Raw genomic sequence first — 22,739 nt, 5'->3', positions numbered from 1 at the left:
GCTGAACCACCCAGTTGCTGAACATGCTGCCTAACACAACAGGATTCACAAGTAACTGCTTGACAGCCTGTACCATCGAAATCCTTTCTACCAAGAGAAGCTTTTGTGAACTGTGCAGATGGGAACTCCCCCTGCAATAATATCCTTCATTCCTGTAAACCCTTCCCCCACTGGCCTCTACATTTGCTAGTCCTTGTCCTTCACCTATGTATCCCCTTACCTGCTCCCTCTCCAACACTACACAGCCTTGTATTCCAACAACTTGCCAACTAACAGCCCTACCTTGTCCCCACCACATCTTTGATACTCCCACAATCAGAACCCCTTCTCTGCTATCCCTCACCCTCCCCACCCCAGTTTCCTCCTTACTACCATCACCAACACCAGATTGTTTCTCCCATCAAACGAAGTTGCAATCTGCAGTGCAGCCTCAGTGACCAGAGACACTTGTCACGTACAACAATACACAAGATAGTCAAAGAAAGCAAGACATCTTAAGCTGTGTGATTAGTCAAAAGAAAGCTTTCTTCAAGAAAGGACCCAATATCTAACACAGACTTTGAAGATGATGTTCCTGAAGGTTTATGTCTGAAGCATTACAAAAAAGTTAAATATGTACCTCAAGAAATTTTAAGAAGAAATTGGAAGCATCTGAACTATGATTTTCAATAAATCAATAAATATAATGCACAAAAATTACAATATGGAGAAGAAATAAACAGAATAGACAGCACAAGTAAATAATTATAGACAAACTCACAAAAATCGGAAGAAATGACAGGTTAGTGATACATAATATGCTAAGTAACCCACGAGTAAGTGATGCAGGCAAGTGAAAAAGCTGTTCAGAAAAGATGGGGGGGGGGGGGGGGGGGGTGTGTTTATAATATGTAAAAAAGATGTGATTTTTATTTAACACTGCTTTGTCACAGTTACTGCTAATTTTTTCACATGTTACGCTATTTCTTTTTCATATTCAAATTTAGAACAATGTAAGCTTGAACTGTCTGCCTCTGTATAACCACTAGAATTTATCCTCAACCTGAGTGGCACAATCAATCCCGAACCTGCAGTTTGAATTATAAGAGACAGTTTATCATTAAGCCCCACCTGGCATAGAAACAGTTGCAACCTGGGGAGATCTCTTCACCAAGCGGCAACCATAACTGTACGCAGCATCCACGAGTGCCAGTTCATCAGGACTTTCTGCTTCAAATATAGGCTTCAGTTCACAGGGTGATGGTGTTGGAGTGGTTGCTCTACGTACAACAAGCAAAGATGGCACACCAAGAACTTTTGGCCTGCTTCCTGGTGATGAGCTAAGAGGAGAAGCAGTGGCCATGGAGCAAGGCTGAGGTGGAGGTGAAGGTGTCACGGACCTCGATTCACTCAGTAATGTGTACTGTGCAGGTGCTGTATCAACTCGTGGAAGACATCCTGTCACAGGCACAGATGTAGGAACTGAAGTAGGTACAACACGGCCAGGCAGGGAGTCTGCCGTTTGTTCTATCACACCACTTGCATTCATCTGAAAAACAGAAAGTAAGAGTTTATCTGGAAATATACAAAATTAAAAAAGGTTTCTGTTAAAGGGATATGTAGAAGTAAAATGGCATTTTTTCATTATATTTCCATACTTATATTTCTTGCAATAAAAATTATGCACATTTCTTAAACTTACATAGAGCAAAATGTCTTACACTGAAGATTAATATATTGATATTTAATACTTAAGAAATAACACCGTAGCAGAACAGAATACACCATCATTTTGCAGAGTCACTTGTGTTAGTGCTGATTTCTGTTTTCCGTGTAGCAACCATTGAATGAGCTCTTAAAAGGGCTAAATTGAACTAACGTTACTTTTCCAGTTATTTTAAGTTAAAATTGTGCACCATTTACCAGTGTTTATAGGCTTACATGGAGTGGGCAAAAGGAAAATAAAATATTTGTTATCATATATTGTTCTATTATACAGGGTGTTTCAGCACCGTGTTACAAATTTTCAAAAGTGAGAGAGTACATCTACAAGACAGAAAATCACATAGCAATGCATGGTCAGAAACACTTTTCTGGCATAGTAGTGACGACACAAAACACAACAAAGGGAGGACATGGAACAGGGTGAGAAAACATGTTTATTAACCACGAGAAACCACAAAATAAGAACTAAAGCACATGAAGATCATCATCACAGAAAGTGTTCGAAATTATTGCCCCCGACTGTGATGCAGGCCTCACATCTCCAGCGCATACGAGATGTGGAAAATATCATATGTATCCCGGACTTCCCTAGCAGCTGCAATGATTTGTGAGTTCCTCAGCACTGTTAATGGGGGATTCATACACCAGTGTCTTGATGTATCCCCAGAGGTAGTAGTCAAGGCAAATGAGATCTGGCAGTCTTGCTGGCCAATCCAATGTTGACAACATGTTGCATTCAGGTGGTGATGCACATCAAGGCTGTAATGTGAGAGGCCTTCATCATGCTGAAACCTTGAGGCATGACTCATTGCATCCGGTATACACACATATACTGTCCAATAGCTGCAGCAATATTTGCTGAAGAAAGATGAGCTACATTGTGTCATGTCACCCAAAGAGTGAACTGCCAATGCCAGATTAGTACCTCACAATGCCACTACAACAAAAGATTAGTCATTGCAAGCTGCATCAACAAACTAATGACACTGGCATAGCCATGCCCAAAATGTTTCGCTAAACCGCTGCATTAGATCTTCCACTTATGGCTGAGCACAAGACTGCTCAGACCAGTCTGGATTGACAGCATCATCTTCTAGAAGGCCGGCAGTGTAATCAATGTCTTAGGCACAACAGTAAGTGAAAGTTATTGTTAAATGTACTCTGAGTGAGACAGTTGTTATTTGTTTGAATCAAGTGAAAAGTTAATGTTCAGAGACAGTTGTGAATACTCATGACATTCCTGTGGAAATGGATTGTATATAGTTAAGTAATTCTTCTTATCTTTGTTGTGATAAAGTGATTAATATTTTATATTTATAGTACCCACTCAGTCTCTTCCCAGAGCAAAGAAAAAAACCACAGTTGGACCAATAAGTGGACTTTTGCTCGATACAACAGGTTGCACCTTCCAAAGGTTGAGAAAACAAGTATCGCCTGACAGGGTGACATCAGACAATGCCGGTCAATACATTAACTGAAAACTGTCTCTGGGCTGCTTGGGTTCTTCTTGTATGTGGGTTCTCCTCTGACCATAAATGGGTGTTATGTGTGTCGAACATTCCCTCCCGGATGAAGGTCGCCTCATCGGTGAAGAAAACGGTGGCTGGCAAACAAGGAACTGTTGCGCGCACCTGTAAGTACCGCTGTGCACCTAATGGAGTAAAATCATCCTGTCCAGTAACTGCACAACACTGGGTGTGATATAGGTGCATAGAGTTGTCATGCATGATCCTCCAGAAGCTGCTGTGGGAAATCTTGACACAATAGGCGATAGTCCACATACTGGCACTGGCATAGCTTTGTACCAGCCCCAGCACAATCTCCTCATTGGCTAAAGCTGTTGCTGTTTGCTCACATTGTTGTCTCTCCTCACTGAATAATCCCCTTGTGAACAACCTTCCATGCAAGCATGCAAAGAATGTGTGGGAGGGAGTTTTCCTCATGGGGTAACATTGATAATACAACTGCTGTGTGCCTCGTCCACTGCAATCAGTGGCTCCGTATGCCAGATGCGTATCACCAAGGTCTGCATTAATGCAATGTGCCATCCCACTTCCACTACGTCAGCAGGAATGAGCGCAGCCACAATGACTGTGCACATGCTGCACCCACCTGATGTTGTTGTGTACGTAGAGCCATCTATCACGTACATCAGTCAAAGCTATCCCAGCATTTTAGCTGTACCAAGCACAATACACATGTTTTCTCACCCTGTTCATGTCCTTTCTCCTTTCTCTTTGTCATCACTACCGTGACCATGCACTGCTAGGTGATTTTGTATCATCTAGGCATGCTTTATCTCTCCTGAAAGATTGTAGCCGCTGTGGTTAAACACTATGCATAAGAGGCCTATTTTTAGTGTAAGCAGTTTTGAGCAAGGGGATCATATTTCACTGATACTCTTAATGGTTTTCACTACTCAGCAATCAAATGAAAATCAGTATTATTTAAGAGGATATTTGCCTTTAAATTCTCTTGACAGATGATAGATATAAATGAGATGAACTGTGCAGGTTGAAATGGACTGTGCAGGTTTGAATGTTTAAGCCTGAGATGCCCAATTACCTTCAGCAATAAAGGAGAAAACAGCTTTACAAACTGTGAATTTAGTTCTTTAAAACTGTCAACCGCAATTATACTAAAAGTGTGTGCACCTCCACATTTTCTGGGTCTGTACTTGGCCTTATCTCTGAAGAGTTTTCTGTGAAATGACAAGTTAATTTCATAGCCACACTTTTGGATCTGTGCAAAAGAACTGAGGTTGGGTGCTTTTCATTATCATGCAACAACGAACAAATAAAGACATCTGTGGTACAATGACAAAAGTCATTCTGCTACTGTGTAGGTACGAGGGAAGAATAGTACAGATTGTGAAAGATGTGTCAAAATTTTCAATATAACAAATACTTCACAGGTTTCGATAATTCTAACTGGATCACAGGGATAGAAGTTTAACTAAAGTGTATATGCGAGTTTACACAAACAGGGAGTGATTTTAAATTCTCTTATAAAATGGTTTCAAGTCTATAGCTTAAGGAGTAAACGTAACAACTCCCCAAACAGCAGGGGTGCTGATTTGCAAAAGGCACTCTGACAGCTTCCAAATGACTCTGCAGTTCCAACACAGTGCACTGAGCTTGCACATTATAGCCATGCAAGTGTGCATGTGTGTGTGTGTGTGTGGGAAGGGGCAATGTTGGGTGGGGGTAGGGGGGGAGGGGAGGGGGAGGAGGCATGTATGTGTACTCTAGCATGAAAAAATGGCATCCGAAAGCTAACAAAGCTCTCAGTCTTGTGACAAACTCAAGGCCTCCACTATTCAATGGGTTTTTAATTTTATTCCTTAATTAATTATTTACTATATCAGTATTAAGTTTATCTAAGAACTGCACTCAAGCAGTTTGAAAATTAGGAAGGGCAAATTTAAATACACAGGCTTATATATTTATCTACATAGATCTAGTTTCTTTCTTAAACCATGGCACAGTTCTATGGTATCTACATTTGTTGTGAGTTGCGCACAAATGAAGGAAGGGAAAGCAAGTACACATCAACTTAGTGATGGCTAACATTTTCAAGGTGCAAACTCAAACAGTTTTAAATAAGCGCAGGTGCGAGTCAATTAAAAATGATTGTATGTGTATGTAAATGGAAAAGCATGTGACAACAAAAAGTTGTCTGAAGAGGATGTCGACTGCATCAGAGCATCTTACCTCTGAAGTCCTAAAAAGTTGTTTTTGGAAACCAAGTCTTAAACTTCAGTTGCGAAGATAACAGTGTGAAAGTTTTTAAGAAAATGTTCACACACCTGACCATACCAGTTACAGTTGGTGCACGCTATAAAACCAATTGACTATGGTGTCAAGTTTTGCTGCGGGAAGATGATTTCCTTGACTGTGTGGTGTTCAATGATGAGGTAACTTTTCATCTGAGTGGAAAGGTAATTACCCATAATTTTCATACCTGGTAGTCGGAACATCCTCATGAACCTGTACAATATCAAAGAGATTCACCGAAATTAAATGTTTCCTGCACTCTGTGTGCTGAAGTTAAGTGTATGGATAATTTTCTTTTTTTTTTTTTTTTTCCCCCCCCTTCTGAAACTATTGTAACACAGGTGTCTTTTCTGGATAAGATGCAAGAATGGCTCTTTACCCCATTAGAAGATGAAACTCAAAACTTTATCTGACAACAAGATGTAGTCTCTCCAGATTGTCATCTGCCAGGAAGTTTCATATCACCGCACACTCCGCTATAGAGTGAAAATTTCGTTCTACAACCAACAATACTTCTCCATTGCAAAAGACAGTTGAGTTGCAAGAACAATCTTAACTTAATATACTTTGTTTTGGTTTTGTGTGATAGTCATTTAATTGTTACTATTAAACTAAAAAGGTATCAGTCTCATGTTAGAAGGGGGAGGATCACCAGGGGTGACAAAACCTCCGAAATTTTATGTCATAACAAATGCCGATTTTAATAACAAAGTTAATACTCATGTCATGTATATAAGGAATGGATGAATAAGAATCTTTCTTTGATACAGATTTAAGGTGAGCATGGCTTTAGCAAGGAGTAATTAATTTTATTTTTGTTGTCAAATAAAAATAAGTTTATGTTTCACGTGCAAGTCTTTGTAATCGTTGAGTACTGAGAATTCAGTCAAACCAGAGAGATAACAGTGTATCTCCATCTGATCAGTGCAACGTAATTTTTTTAAATACTACTACTGAAGTAATGTCCCCCTCCACCCCCTCTCAAACGTGCCAAATATTGCGATATGCGAAGGATTTAGTTCTGCTATGGAGATAATCAAGTAAACATTAAGTTGTAATTAGTATTTCAATTAACAGTTTAAATCTCATCACAGATCTTCAAAAGCAGTAATTAATTAAACTAAAATTCATTGCCAATCTGCAATGTTTAGATTCCTAAGCTATGTAACATTTGGACTCTGGAAGTCAGACAGCAAAAACCGAATACCAAAACAACACTAGCCAATGAACAATTTTACATGAAAGCCTGTAGTTACGCTTTCAGCAGATATCCAACTGTATGTTGACCTGAAAAAGGAAAACAATTTTAAGCACCATGATGTCATAAGACTATAAAACAACTGAGATTCCCACATTTGATACGGTGGTCATAAACTCACACAATTGGAAGGGCTCAAGTAACAGTGTTGTGCAGGACAAATCTAACATGAGTAGTCATGGTAGTGCTTGTGATATGATTAATCCAGATACATTTTTATGCAAATGCAAAGCTCTTGTTTCTCCTTAAGATGAAGATCCGTAAGTACCATGTCACCTTCAGCTGCCACTAAGTGTAAGTGAAGAACAGTGTAAGTAATTTAGCAGAAAAATAAAGGGCAGAAAGAAGTGAGGAAGATTAGTGTTTAACGTCCTGCTGACAGTGGGGTTATTACATATGGAGAACAAGCTTGGATTACGGAGGAGAATCAGGGACCACCCTGGCATCTGCCTGAGCAATTTAGGAAAATCACAGAAATGATGGCTAGATGGGGATTTGAATTCTCATCCTCTCAAATGTGGATCTATTGTTGTAACCAATGCACCGCTTCACTCAGTAACAGGACAATAAACATATACCTGTATCTGCAGATTCACAAGTCATAAATTTACTATAAATTCATCACTTTACTTGCCAAATAATGTATTCTTATAATGTTTAAAAAGAGCTCTTACAATGTCATGGTGAGGATGCTGGGAAACAACAACTGTGTTGCAAACGGCAAGTAGCAGAAGGAATTCTTGCAGTCTTTGACTGTGCACTGAGGGTCGAGCACCTGCTTCCAGCTCCTCCTGGAGACGTGGGTTGACAAGCAGTGGCAAAGGAACACCAGGCCGTGTTTTTAATTTCTGTAGACCAAAATGCTCATGTAAACTAAAATGACATTTTTGCGTTGCTGAGGCAGTAAAAAAGAATGTTGCTATAATTCCTTCCTGTGAGACAGTAAAACAGAGAGTAAAATATAATGGAAGATAAACTTAGTACACTTATCAATGCATACACATACCATGTGGTGTTCCTCTAAATTTTATCACTGTAATTAAAAGAGAAAGAAAAAAAAACAACAATGTATGCTAATACAATTTCACAAGAAAGATAGTAACATTAATGTTACATATGATATTGATAGCATTGAAAAGAACAGTCATTAATAAAACCGGGAACTAAAATAGTAAGCTACATTATTTATTGTTTTCTGTTCACTTTCAAAATAACCTGTATTAGGCTATTAGCATTTCACGGGTAAATGAGTGCATTTTGAAGTTAAGATGGCACACATAGCTTTGGCTTCAGCATCTTCAGGTAAATATTTTTGACAAATTAATGTAAGAATTATACAGCTGAAGATACAAAAATCTAGCATCAAATATCATCCACACAGACACAAAACTTACCATATCAGCATAAATAATATATACTACAAATTATATTAAATGAGTTTTTACAGCTGTTTTCCCAGAGCAACAGATGTCGTGAACCTGTCACTTTCAAATTCACTATATAACTCTGCTCTGATAAGCTAGAAAGCCCCTCACATGCAACATTTCTGTAAACTAAGGTAGACCTTATTCTGTTTTCTGTCTTCCAATAAAGATAACTCTCATTTAATACCTTGGTCTTCAAGCATGGGCAAGACTCATGGTAAAGAAGTTGGGCCATAAATAATAAGCATGAGCCTGCCTTGTGGTATTTTGTGTGGATCACACTTAAACAAGATGAGCCTGGTTCATGGTGCATCACTCAGAACAAATGACAAGAGCACGAGTTGGACTCTTGGTTCAAAAGATATCGATATTCACTTCCTTCAATTACATGAATCTCTTCATTGTGCTCACAAGCAATACACCTACTGCGCCAGTAGAAAGGATATATAACAATGATACAGCTAGTGATAAGTGTGTTGTTACTTCGGACAGTGATTTTGTAGATCCTGCCAATAATGAGACTCATGGTATGGTTGTTGTGTTTCTTATACGAAATCATCCTAGAAGATTAACCAGTGAAGATTACACTGATGATGAAGACACTATCTGTGATCAATCACCGAAGTAACAGATTAGAAAAGAAGAAAATAACAAGCCAAAATAAGGGAATACACGAGACTCTGGGTACAAGAGCACCAGTAGTAGAGCAGTTACATGGGCATACAAAAGAGTCAACACTTTTTTTATATAATGTTCAACACTGCACTTTGTTTTAGGATAGTACTGTCACAGCAGCAAATCAACATGCTGAACAAACAATGATCAATGAAAATACAAAAAGGAAAATTGATGAGACATGGATCCCTGTCAACTGAAATTAAATTAAAATGTACTTTTTATTATGCCTAATAGTGGCTTAAATATTCAGATGTACTAATCTGAAATAGCCATCATAACTGGCTATCTTTCAGAGCCAGTGGCTCCTTCTTCAGGCAGAAGAGTTGAAGGAGAAGGAAGAGGGGTGAAGGAAAAAGACTGAAGAGGTCTAGGAAAAGGGGTAGATTTTGGGAAAGCCTCCTCTGACCCACAGTTTTGGGTGACTTTCTCAAAATCTACCCCTTTTCTCAGCCTCTCCAGTGCTTTTCCTTCATCCCTCTTCCTTCCCCTTCAACCCTTCTGCCTGAACAAGGAGCCGCTGGCTCCGAAAGCTTGCCTAATTATAACCTCCTTTTACATGTGTGTTCTGCTGCCACTTGGTGAGTAGATTTTTTATCTATCCAATTAAATTAGATATGATTGGAAAGATGGATAAATTATGTTAAGTCACGCCTATGATAAACCATTTAAATAAACTGTAAGAAGTATATATAATGGAAGAGAACATAGCAACTGATGAATTGTCAATGAAATTTAAGGGATGTATGTCCTCTACACAACTTAATCCCATGAAGAGGGTAGGATTTGGGATATAACTGTAATAGCTGTGTGAATCAGCATTGGGCTATTGCTTTAATTTTAAAATATATTCAGGAAATTATAAAACAGATTTCTATTATAATTTACCTGAAATTGTTGTGATGGATCTGCCAAAGTCAATATTAAATAAAATACGCACTTTGTATACCGATAATTGTTATTATTCACAACAACTGTTAGTCTGGTTGTAACTTTACTTGCAAGTGGAACAACTGTCCTTAGGACAGTATATTTTAATTGAAAAAAAGGCAGAAGATTTCGTTTAAGAAAAAAAAAATTTATACAAGTGGAATGCACAAGACAAGCTGCAATAACATATTAGCATTGAAGTGGAAGCAAACGGGACGTCTATATTATTTCTACAAAAGACGGAAGTGCAGAAATGACTGAGCAAAACAGTCAATGAAACCTTACTTTCAGATTGGAATGTATTGTTGATTACTACAGGGAATGACTGGTATTGTTTGCTACGATCACACAATAGCAGGGATCCATGTTATGATTGTAGTCCATGCAGTCTTTACAACAAAAACAAATGAAAACGAACCAGAATTGCACTGAGTATGAACTTCAAAGAGCAGAAGCATTATTCAAAACATACTACCTTAAGTTTAAAAAAAGGTATGGTAATGCAAAAAACTTAAGTTGTGTAATATGCACCTCAATGTTTTGAAAACTATCATACAGTTAAAAATTACTAATTTTCTACAGGTGTTTCCAAAGCATAACTAATGTAAACTGACTATTAAATTATAAATTGTTACTCCTACATTATCCACTTGCAAATAAATCATTTATGTTTATTGATGAATGTATCATATTTACTCCCCAGACATCTTAAAATTATTGGTTGTGCCCAAACATTGTTTATTACTTTGCAGTTCCTTCCATTGCACTGAAATACACATGTCATATGATGCATACATTTTGCACAGGTTCGAGTACATGGGTAAGCAGTGATTCAACACGATTGACCATCTTGCTTACTATGGCCAAACTAATCAGCTGATAGGGGGTAGGGTAAGAGGTTAACCTGCGTATCTTATAACTTGTAAGTATAACTGCAGTAACTTGTTGATCTGTAGTTGATACTAAATAGCATTCCTGATGTACTGCATTCCAATATATTTTATTATTGGAAGGCAAAGAAAGTGCAAACAAATGTGTAGCATTTCACCCTGTCAATGTGGTTGTGTCACATCTGAGTGCCAGTTCCTCTAACCACAGTATCTTAAGACATACTGCCGGACTTTTGTTTACCGAGCGAATTATAACAGGTATCTCTCTAAGGATGCATCAGTTTACAAAGACAAAGGAATGTTCACCACATTTTGATATTTCTGTCTCATTGGTGGCTCAGGCAGTTGGTTCGTTTTCACACAACTTCCTCACCAATCTGTCTCTCAAAGTAGTAAAAAGGGTTCCATGAGCAAGTCTTACAGTGAAATTTGTTTAATATCCCTGCTGAAATATTTGTCAAGCAGAAAGTGAAACAGAAAATATGGATATATTACTACCAGTGTGCTCTCTCATTTACAACACTGTCTCAGAATCACCTATGTTGTTTGTACATAATGAAAATAAATTTGGCTGGTGAACGATGAATGCTTCACGCTGTAAAACAGCATTAATCACACACTTTATATTGGCCCCTCTCTAGTGAAAACTGGCTAACTTTGCGCCAATCTGAATTATTTACACTCAAATATTTTTACTTCCACCTAATAACAGCTTATAGTTTCCATAAGCAATATTAAGAATCACGTCAACAGTTATTTCACAGCAGTACAATTGCATTTTTGATTACTCAAACATTAAGGTGATGCTTGCTTTAGTGTCACTTCTACAACATTAACCCATTACACACATACCATGAGAGAAGGAGGTGAGTCTTGTCCCAGCAGCCAATGCAATATGAATTGATCGTAAGCTTTTGTTCCCAGCATCCTCCACATAAGTGCTACATTGAAGTGCACATTTAGAACTAACAACTAAATATTTGATCTATCTACAAAAAAATACCACCATCAAACAACAGTAAAATGTGAAAACAGAAGCTGTACTGCTGTCTAATTTACAATAATGATATTCTGATTTTTAGGGCAGATAAATAAATAAATCTGGAGCCATAAAGTTCAAGAAAGAGGGGTATCAAGTTCAGTAACCCAAGAAAGATAAAATATGGGCTCTCAATATAAATTACTTTGTCATTAACTCAGTGCCAGAGTTAGAGACCAATCAACACTGAAGTTTACTTCCTGTGCGCACTATAATTAAATAATGTGTGTCTTTTTCCATTTACCATCACAATTCAGTTGTAAAATAGTTACATTATTTTCATTAATGTGAGTCCTATAGGCATCAATGAACCACAATATGTGCACGCAATAAAGACTCAGATGGACAAAGCAATCTGTGTCTGCACTGATATTTTACACACTAGTTGATGCCAATGTGGAAAGTCTCAAAGTATCTGGGACTGCTCCAATGGACTATATGGTGTGCCTGTAGTCTCTGTTTGGCTACTCCTCTTTCTCTGTTGTCTACCCTTTCGTTTTTTGGTCCTACACATAATTGACAGGAGGTAGTGATGGCTACTTATCTTTCTGTATTACATAACTACATACTAAGTGCTGCCACTGAATCCAAACCACACCATACACTATCTCAGTCAAATTTGTGTTGCCTTATACCCACAGCAAATTTCAAAATAACCTATCTTAAAACAATTCCAACTAAATACTTTTTTAAAAATTTAAAGTAAAAAAATTGAAATAGACAACTACATCACATTGATTAACTAACTGTTCTGGATAAATGAACCTCAATAAACATAGCTGTAACTACTGTATTTTCTGATTCTTGTTATTTTAACTCAAGGCAAAATCTTTTGCATAAGAGCTGCAGGTACATCCAAACTTGCAAAGTGACACAAATAATTAGCCTAAATAATCCCATTTGTTTTTAGTTATTTCTGAATCATAACGAATGTTAACCATGCAGTACTTATAAGTCTTGAATAACCTTTCAGCGAGTTAAAAAACATACCACTAAATAACACACAGAATCATGATCCTAATTGTCTGCTCTAATGACCTTTGTACTGTTAAGCGTCTACCAAAATTACAATAATGAATTAATACAGGAATGGAAGAAAACTTTGATGTTCACACCAGGCATGCATTATTTCACAATCAGTAACTAGTAAGTAACAAAAAAACCAAGCAGCTATAATAAAAGTAGACTACACATTTGAACAAATTTCTCAAGTACTACAGATTCTGGCATTTTCTGGTCAGTAACAAGCTTGTCAATACATACGAAGCAGAAGCTCAATATTATGTTATAAATAATAAGACTGATAGTTGGTGGAAAGTAGTGAAACTTCATGAAGTAGAGTATTGATAATTTTTAGAGACATATTTGGCATCTACATGAACTGTGACAGGATAAATGTTAAAACTGCACCTATCAAAGCAGTTCTTACACTTACATGAGAGTTGAAGAGACAAGATCAAGTACGTGGCATAGGAACCCATGAATAAGTCAGGTTTTAAGAGTAAGGATATATAAACATCAGCATAAAAAACGCTCAAATCCAAACACCAGCTTTCGAGTTATGAGTTCCAATAAACTGTCAATATAAAATTAGCAGAAGCAGTGAAGGGCACAAAGACAATTTTATAATGAGCAATGGTAGGAGCATGTGGTATAAAGAAAGTAAAACTGTGGCCATCTAGAAACTAATAGACATGTGAGTGGTGTCTCTCTCTCTCTCTCTCTCTCTCTCTCTCTCTCTCTCTCTCTCTCTCTCTCTCAACACACATTCATATGATATCCATTCATTTACTCACAAATTGTGTTTTGTAAATACTGCCATGGAGAATCTACAGTAAGATTTCAGTTGTAGTTAAACAAGCAGAAACAGCACACACACACACACACACACACACACACACACACACACACACACACACACACACAGAGAGAGAGAGAGAGAGAGAGAGAGAGAGAGAGATATTCATGAATTTCTATGCCACCTTCTCTTGCCACTTTCCTTCTTTTATTTACAGCATTCAGTAGTGACTATTGGATTGTGATTTGTTTTTTTAACTCTACTTCATGGCTTTTTATGTTTAATTTTTGCTAAGGTTCTTCAACAGATGCAATCTAATACACAGATTTATAATAGATTAGGTCCCTCACACACAAAACCAGGGAAGTCTACTTCTGAAGCTAGCAACTGCCATGTTCTGCCAAAATCTGACATACCATTAGTGGAATACCACAAACATGCTGTTCTTCCCCACTTAATATGTAGCCATGTGCCACTAGATTATCTCCAGTTCTGACCGAGTTTAACTTCAATTCTTCATGATGAACCTTAGGGAAAGAATTGTGCAATTAATTCAACAAATCTCTTTCTGCATATCTTAAAGGTTTAAAATCAGATGCCACTAATCAGTGGTTGTAAGTAGAAGAGAAACACACTGTGAAACGCACTAGTATTCCGGCTTCCTGCAGTCAAGATCTACAAAAAACTGTCTCAGGTAATTTATTTATAGTGTAATAACGTTCCAATATAGAATAAAATCAAATTAAGCTTATCACAAACATTTCAAGATTATACAGTGGTAATAAGGAGACAAACTTGCAGCAGAATTATTAAAAGGGCAAAGCAACAGCAGTAGCACCGCAATTGCAATTGCTGCTTACTTGCAAGCTTACGCAAAGCCCAAATTATTTGCACTCACAATTTGATGAGTCTGCTAAAGCAGATAAACCCAGGATCTGGTTCTCAAGAAATAAGTAGTAGGAAACTTAAAAGAACAGTGTCAAATGTGCTAAACATCATGGCATCATCTGATCTAGTTACTGGCGTCAGGAGAGGGAGCAAGGAAGACTGGCATAGACCACATGCTCAGATTGGAGAAGGAATGGGAAGGAAACTGGCACAATCTTTCAAAGGAATTACACTGTCATCTGCATTAATGAGTTAGGGAAATCATGAAAAACCTAAATCAGGATGGACAAATGGGGATTTAAACCACTGTGTCAGAAATATTGCTACCAACTGCATATAAAACAACCAAAAATTTAATACTTTGTTACCAGTAGATGAGATTCCTGGACATTTCTATGGATTTTGTGAAGCAGTCTGTTTGTATATAAACATGTTGAAATTTAACAGCTCTGGTTATAACAGCAATGATTTAATACGCTATTTCTATTTATGAAGCATCTATGACCAAAGGAGGGAAATGAGGCACTATCACTAAAGATAAGAGAAAGTTGCAAGATGAAGTTATTACCAACCTAAATCAGAATGAGATACATCAAAATAAACAATAAAAAACACTGCATGTGGAAGTCACAATTCAGATAAATGTATTCCAATATGAATTGTGAAATGGGTTTAACCATCTCATTACATACATTTGAAACCCATTTCATATGCATATCAGAGACAAGTCAGAAATATACAGTTGCAATAATTTTCACATTAATAAATTAATACAACACCGACAGGATATTTCTATCAACAGCTACGTATACTTAGTGGGATACGTAACAAGCTTTTTGCAGCTCATTCTACCTTCATCCCCTCCTTATAAGCCAGGACTTACAGTTTTAGGTGGTGGGTGGGAAGCATGAAGATTTGTTTCTTGTGTTATGTTTGGACAAACTGGCTTCCGTCAATTATACAAAGAGATAATGATTTCATAAATCAACAATGGAAAGTCCAGGTTCGAATATCAACAGTATTATGAAAAGGACAGACTGCTACTCAGTGTAAAGGTGACACACTGGGTTGCAGAAAGGCACATACACACTGAGCTTTCACCCGAAGTCTTTTTCAGAAAAGGAAAGAAAACACACACACACACTTCCACAAGCAGGCACACCCAATCACACATTACTGCTATCTTCGAACGCAGCTGCAATCTACCCTTTTCATAATATTGTTAAATTCATAAATATGTATGGGGAAGTTAAAATGAGTAGGTTCCTAAATAATGAGTGATACTGTTGTTTATTATGTGCAATGAAAATATTCCAAATTATTTTTCTCTCTGTCTTTAGCATCTGCACTACATTAGTGATTTTCTCCCCCCCCCCCCCCCCCCCCCCTCTCGCTCCCTCAAAAAAATACCATACCCAAAATAACTTGTCTATGCTACCTTTTGCGTGTCTGTGTCATTTGCAGCTGGTAATGCTTGCACTGCAAATAAAAGTTGCTGCATATGTTAGCTAAGTAATCAATGTATGCCTGCAAGTTCAAATTTTTATCCAAATTTAATCCTTAGAATTTGACTGTGTAAGTTTCTTCTTTACCCTAGTTGTTGAGGATCATTTAAATCTGTTCACATTTTGAATTTCTGCATTTTAGCTGCATCATGCGAGTCTCAGATACATTAAGATTCTACGCATTTAGCTAAAAACCCAGTTTCTAAGGTAATGAGAAAACTGATCACTGATTAAGGAGTTTTTCTGCATCCTGCTTTTCAACCAACACAAAACTATCATCCAAAATGTAAGTGACGGATAACTGATATTTAATGGTAAATCAAAAACATAGAAAACAAACAAGACTGGGCATAGTGTGAAAGCTTCAGGCACAATTTGAGATATTATCTTTCAGTCTGGGTAATATTTTGTCTCATTTAAAGTAATGCTAACACTTTGCTTTCTGTTTCATAAGTAGGATTTAAGTCACTGTAATGCACTTCTCCTAATGCTACACTCGTCAAATTTGTATACAAGCAAGGCGTGGTTTACAGAATTTAAAGTCTATGTGATGTCACAGATGATTCCTGCAACCTTATTGTTCTTGTCTAATACTGTGTTTATTTTCTCAAAAAATTGTTGAGTGCATCCATGGCATTTTTCCCCAGTTGAAAATTGAACTAACCGTTAGGGTAATGGAATATTTTACAGTGAAGTTTTGGATTTTAGCAACTTCCTAAAATGAACTACAATTACTACTAGAACTGAGGCAGGATGATAATTTCTCATGGCTTCTCTTGATCCTTTCCTAAAAAGTGATTTAACTTCAGCACACATCAGTACTTCTGGGAAGGAGCCCTTTTCGAAACATTGATTAATTACTTGCACTAGTACGTGTGATTTTACGCTGGGCACTGATTTAATAACTTTATTGGGTATTTCATCCCAATCTGAAGAATTTTTGTTTTTTAATTCTAAGATTCCATTTTATACATCCTTCATGGAAACTTTTTAAAATTTTGTACAATGTTTGGAATTTTCACTAAGACCAAAGGGATTGATTTTGTTGTGATAATACGTTACACAGACATCAGACTTTGCTACATGTATAAGGAACTAGCCAAATATCCGGCATTGCCCGGGTATACATTTATTACAATTCTGTTAGTGCATCTCCTCCTATCCCCTTTGTTCATGCACCTCCTCTCTGTTCATCTCGTCCCCCCCCCCCCCCTCCCCCGTCCACCACCTCAACCCGTCCCTGTCTTTCTCCTCTTGTCACTCTCTCTGTCCATCTGCTACTCCCCCTCTCTCTGTTTATCTCTTCCTCCCCTTTCCCTCTACACATTATCACTCCCACCCCAATAGCAGCTTGCTGGTACCAACACATCTGAAACTGATCCAGGGGTTTAGGAGAAGCTTTCTAGCTGCTGCTTTGCCAGCGTACATGTCACACACATTTAATACATTTCACACATAACTGTATACATATTTCACCCACAACGCTATCGAATTCCATCCTGCCGTTTCAGTTTTATGCAGCTCAATATCAATGACATCGTATCTCCTGAACTGTGTGTCATACAATGAAATACTTTTCAGGTACATTCAGTGGCATACGTGAATACAATCTGCAAATTTTGTGTAGGTTGTCAGAGATAAAAAGTTTTATAAAGGTTTCAAATCATGTGTAAGTTTGTTGCAAGCTACTAAGCACTCTCATTCTCAAGTAATGGATGAATAAAGTCTGGGTATTTGCGTGTTGTGGGCTACACTCCTTTTTCACCCCTACCAGTGACCCTTTTACAGGTAGGTGGTTCTTATCCCCACAAGGATGCTCTCCAGACAGTTAATGATATGTGCACCAAGTCTGGTTGAAATTTGTGCAGTGGTTTAGGATGAGGTATGAAACACACACACACATACATACATTGCTTCATTTGTGACAGTACATGACTGTCCTTTGAGCTGGTACCTCAGATAAAAAACAATGGATAAAGGACATTTTAGGGTGTCTAAATGTTTAAAAAAAGAACCCCCCCCCCCCCCCCTGCACCCCCAAAGATCACAATACTGGAACCTCTCTTCTTACAAGTCAAGTGCTGCACACATATATACATTCATTTTTATAATATGTATGGACTCGTGCAAGCACTCCGAGATTTGAGTTGGACTCACAATACCATTTCCATCAAGGCTAATTTTTTAAATTTCTTTGTGACAGACTTCAACACTTAATTCATATCGACTTACTGCCTAAAATGCCTTTATCTTATTTTTATAGTTTAAAATTATGCTGTTATATGCTAATTGTTCAGCTGCCTTGATAACCCTTTTAAATATAATTTTATACAGTCTAGCATATTCAGTTAAATCAGTATTTCTATCACACATTACTATGCTAAATGCGTGGTGCGTAGTCGTGGTCATAGTCTAGTGTCGTTGCCTTTAGACCATTGGTTCCAGGTTCAATTCCCGGTCGGTCTGGAGAATTTCTTCTCTCATGGACTGAGTGTTTGTGTTGTCCTAATTATTTCATCTTGTCTTTACCAATGGGCAAGTCACCAAAGTGGTATCAACCATAAACACCTGCACCAGGTGGTTGAACAACCTCTGATAGGATATCCCAGCCAATAATGTTATACAATCATTTTGTTTTAGTGAGCTGGAAAGCAAAATGCAGGCTACTCAGCAAATGATGTGGCTGATGCAAGTAAGCCATATTGTAAAAAGAATTGACTCTAAATAAGTTCAATGATTGGAAAGGAGTAACGAACACACACAAATAAAAACCATTCAAACTGCTACAGTAAAATGAGTTAACAAAATCAGAGCCATTAAGCTTGCCCATTTTGATAATGCACACATGTTAGCACTGAGATTCTCGATGAGTTAATTGGTTTTGAACTCAAGTGTAACTGGAGGCCATAACAACACACGGAAATTTTATAGTGAGACAGAATCGATGAAACATCAGGTCAGAGCATATGGAATAGATTTACAGATGTGTAAGTGGCTCAAAGGCTTCTTAAGTAATGAAACACAATATAGTGTCCTCAATGGTGAGTGTTCACTAGACGCAAGGGTATAAGCAGGAGAGGGAAGTGTGATAGGACCGCTCTTGTTCTCTACATACGTAAATGATATGACTGGTTGGGTGAGCAGTTATATATGACTGTTTGCTGATGATGCAGTAGTAGACAGGAAGGTATTGTCATGGTGTGACTGTAGAAGTATACAGAAAGACAGAGAGAATTTCTATATGTGTGATGAAGAACAGCTTATTCAGAATGAAGAAAAATATTAAATTAATGCAGATGGGTAGGAAAAACAATCTTGTGATGTATACAGTTGGGTGCCACTTGACAGTCACTATTATTAAATATATAGTTGTGACACTGCAAAGTAGTTTCAGATGGAGAGAGCACGTAAGGACATCAGCAGGGAAGGTGAATGGCTAACCTTGATTTTTTTAAGAAGGTGTAGCTCATCTACAAAAGAGACAGCATATATAACACTTGCGTGATCCATTCTTGAATGCTGCTCGAGTGTTTCGCGTGCCCACCATGTCAAATTAAACGAAGACATTGAAGCAATTCAGGAGCATGCTGTCATTTGTTAACATTACTTTCAAACAACATGCGAGAGCTATAGATATGTTTCTTGAATATGGGAATCCCTGGAGGAAAGATGATCTTTTTATGAAACATTATTGGGATATATGTAAATTGTGGTGATGAGTGAAAATGTGTGCTGGACCGGGATTCCAACCCGGGATATCCTGCTTACTTGGCACTTGTGTTGACCATTACACCATCCGGATACAGTGTTTATCTCAAACGCACATACTATTAAGCACACTCCCCAGTTGATCCAAATTCCTATCTAGTGCCACCTATCCCTAGTCCTTGTCCATGTCCTCCATGCTTGCTAATTTTAGATTTCTGTTGGAGTTCGAATGATACTGTGCGTAATTGATTCACCTCAATGGGCAATGAATCCACAAACTTCAGTGTGGATGCACAGTGACATTCGATCTCCGCATAAAGTCCCAATCCAGCCAATATCATTAGTTCCTTCCCTTTCCTTTCCTTTATCCCCCCTCCACCTTCAATTAACACAATACGTATCGCAGCTGTAGGTTCCACGTGGTGTCTACTTTCAGACATATCCAGAAGAACAGACCCATGCATTCATGTAACTGTTGAAACAGTTTACAGAACAGGCACTCGCAGCTGACTGCAGAACAGTTTTACTGGTTCCAACATATATTTGCCACAAGGACCGCAAATACTAGGATAAGAGAAATTAGGGTTTGTGCGGAGGCACATAGATAGTTTTCCTACCTCACTCTCAACTAGTAGTGGAACATGGTACTCTACATCATAACTATATGGTGACTTATGGAATATGCGTCTAAATGTAGATGTAGATTGATGTATAGTAGGAAGAATTTCAGACCTAATACCAAACCTTGGACGATGACTGATACTACTCATACTTGTTTCCTTTATGGCCCAAGACACATGAGCAAAACCACAGCACTACCCTAGATAGAAATTTAGTCTGCTAAGCTTGGCAAGCAAAATTTTTCAGTCCACAATATAAATATCTTTGCTAAAATCTAAAAAACATGAGGTAATCCTTCTTCTTTGTCCATTTATTAGTCCTTTACTCCTACTGAAGGAAATGTTGTGTTATGATGTTTTTGGAAACTACGTCGAGGCAGTGGCTTCCTTTGAGAGTGGTTTCACAAGTCCACACTTCTATGCCACTGGGAAAACATTTGCAATCAACAAATGACTGAAGATATTTGTTATTGTGGGCAGTAGTGAAGCAATAAAGAATATAGTTGCTGAAGACGGCTAAAATACTAAAAGTCATAAAAAACCTTGGTCCTTTGGGCTGGCATGCTATCATTTCCTGTAGATAAGCATCTAATATCAGACTGTCCCCATAACCTCCATCCAATAGTTACCCTTCCTCCATCCTACCACCCCCTCCAATTCAATCTCCGTGTAACCTTCAGCACGCACTGCTCCCCACTGGCTCCGACACCCAAGCATCACATGCCTAGCCTCCGCACCTGCCACTCCTCCCCCTTCCACATTCCTAGGTGACAAGCTGGCCGTCTCCCTCTGAGCCACTAGCCACCAACCCCCAACCTCTCCGTTCTGCCTCCTGCCCCTCTCACCCTCTACCCACCCAATCTGCTGCAGCTCCCATCTCAATCTAGCCCACCCATCGCCATCGAAATGCAGCTTTAGTGCTGTGTTTCAAGCGTGTGTGTGTGTGTGTGTGTGTGTGTGTGTGTGTGTGTGTGTGTGTGTGGGCGCGCACGCGGGCACACACTTGAATGTGCGTACTCTAGGTCAAGAATGGATTATTCCAAAAGCTAGCCAGTTTTTTTTTCTTTTTGTGTGTGCCTCTCGATGACTCAGCACTACTACTGCTTTTCAGTGAGTGATCACCTTTTGCTCCTGAAGACTTATATTCTTGCCAGAACTTTTGTACAGATTAATCAAGTTTTCTTTTTGAATTTCTGAAAATGCAACTTCTTTGTTTGAGAACATCTTTTGCATACACCAAAACAAACATATAGGATAATAGGAACAACACAACACAACACATCATAAATGAAGTATTCAAAGTCCTCGAGACTTTGAGTCATAGTTACAAGATATGGACACAATCCTTCATCACTCATGTCAGAAAGTGCAGAAAAATTACGGGACATGGTGTGTTGTTAATGCTCCACATGATACAGCTATCTACATTTTTATTACCTCCCCACCTACCCAGCCACTACTTCTACTTTTTTTGGGTGTGTTATCATCCACAGTTAATTTACTATATCAAATTATGGTACAGTTTTCTCAATGCCTCTACTATCCTACACAAGGAATATCTACGTATGTAACTTGCTCTTCTGTTACCACTTAACATTACTCCACCATTAGATATGGAAGAAATATGTCTGAAACTTGAAGAGATGTGCACAGCATTCCATTATTATGCAGATACACACTTTCTAGGTGCACAGCACATGCCTAATGATGAAGACATTGTTGAAATTAGCTTCAAAATAATGTGAATAAAATGTTATTCTATGCAATAACAGTGCATTAGCTGATGTCCCCACCTCTTCAACAAAACAGAAGATGAAAGATTAAGAAGTTTCTACTTAATGTATTCTCATTTGGTCAAAGATGTCAATGGTAAAATAAATGAACAGTAAAAATTCTAATTTTCATTTGTAATATCATGATTATGACTGTAATAACAGTAAACAGAGACAAAAGGCATTGTGTGACATACCTGAATGTTTTCTGGTGGTGGATGATTGTAATCTATGCCACCAACAGTACAACGCCTAAATATCATCTTGTTCTCAGTGAGTGTTCCTGTTTTATCTGAAAAAATGTATTGAACCTGTAAAAAAAGTTAGGCAGTGATTTAGTAATGAATGCATTGTTGTTCTACCTATGATGTTTGATTTTAAGAATAGTCACACATATTTGCAATCAATAATACAGAACAGGGAGTGCTAGTCACTTAGCAACTGAAAGAGAATATGGGTGGAATGGTGAAATAAAAGGAGAGAAATGGACTCAGGCTGTGAAGATGTGAGAAAGAATTCAAGTCACAGAGCCACACTATCATGGGTCACATTCTGTGTGTTAGTCAGCTTTGTTTTAACAGAATTTTATTGGTCTATAAAAAAGGACTTCCCACTAAGAAAGCCGGATTACATATTCTGTCACCAGACTTGCTTGTGTATCAACATGACATCCATTTAAACAGAAAAAGCAGTTAGTGAAATCACTCAACATTAGTCACTTATACAACAGACTACCATTTGTTGTTGAAAGG

At 37.9% G+C, this 22,739-nt stretch overlaps 1 protein-coding gene across 3 annotated transcripts in view; it reads right to left on the bottom strand.

The window, feature by feature from the left end:
- LOC124605534 (phospholipid-transporting ATPase VA) overlaps positions 1-22,739 on the bottom strand; it is a 354,547-nt gene that overhangs the window by 62,367 nt on the left and 269,441 nt on the right. For 2 of the 3 annotated variants that reach the window (XM_047137281.1, XM_047137282.1), the window contains exons 7-10: positions 22,185-22,298; positions 13,911-14,021; positions 7,413-7,586; positions 1,111-1,528 (exon numbers count right to left, since the gene is read on the bottom strand). In XM_047137281.1, the coding sequence (XP_046993237.1) occupies positions 1,111-1,528; positions 7,413-7,586; positions 13,911-14,021; positions 22,185-22,298 (817 nt within the window). The remainder of the gene's footprint in view (positions 1-1,110; positions 1,529-7,412; positions 7,587-13,910; positions 14,022-22,184; positions 22,299-22,739) is intronic. The other variant, XM_047137284.1, reaches the window with a different exon arrangement.

Source organism: Schistocerca americana, chromosome 3 (genome assembly GCF_021461395.2).
Source record: "Schistocerca americana isolate TAMUIC-IGC-003095 chromosome 3, iqSchAmer2.1, whole genome shotgun sequence".
NCBI lineage: Eukaryota > Metazoa > Arthropoda > Insecta > Orthoptera > Acrididae > Schistocerca > Schistocerca americana.
The sequence above is the reverse complement of the archived record's forward strand: the minus strand, read 5'-3'. Positions and strand labels throughout refer to the sequence as shown.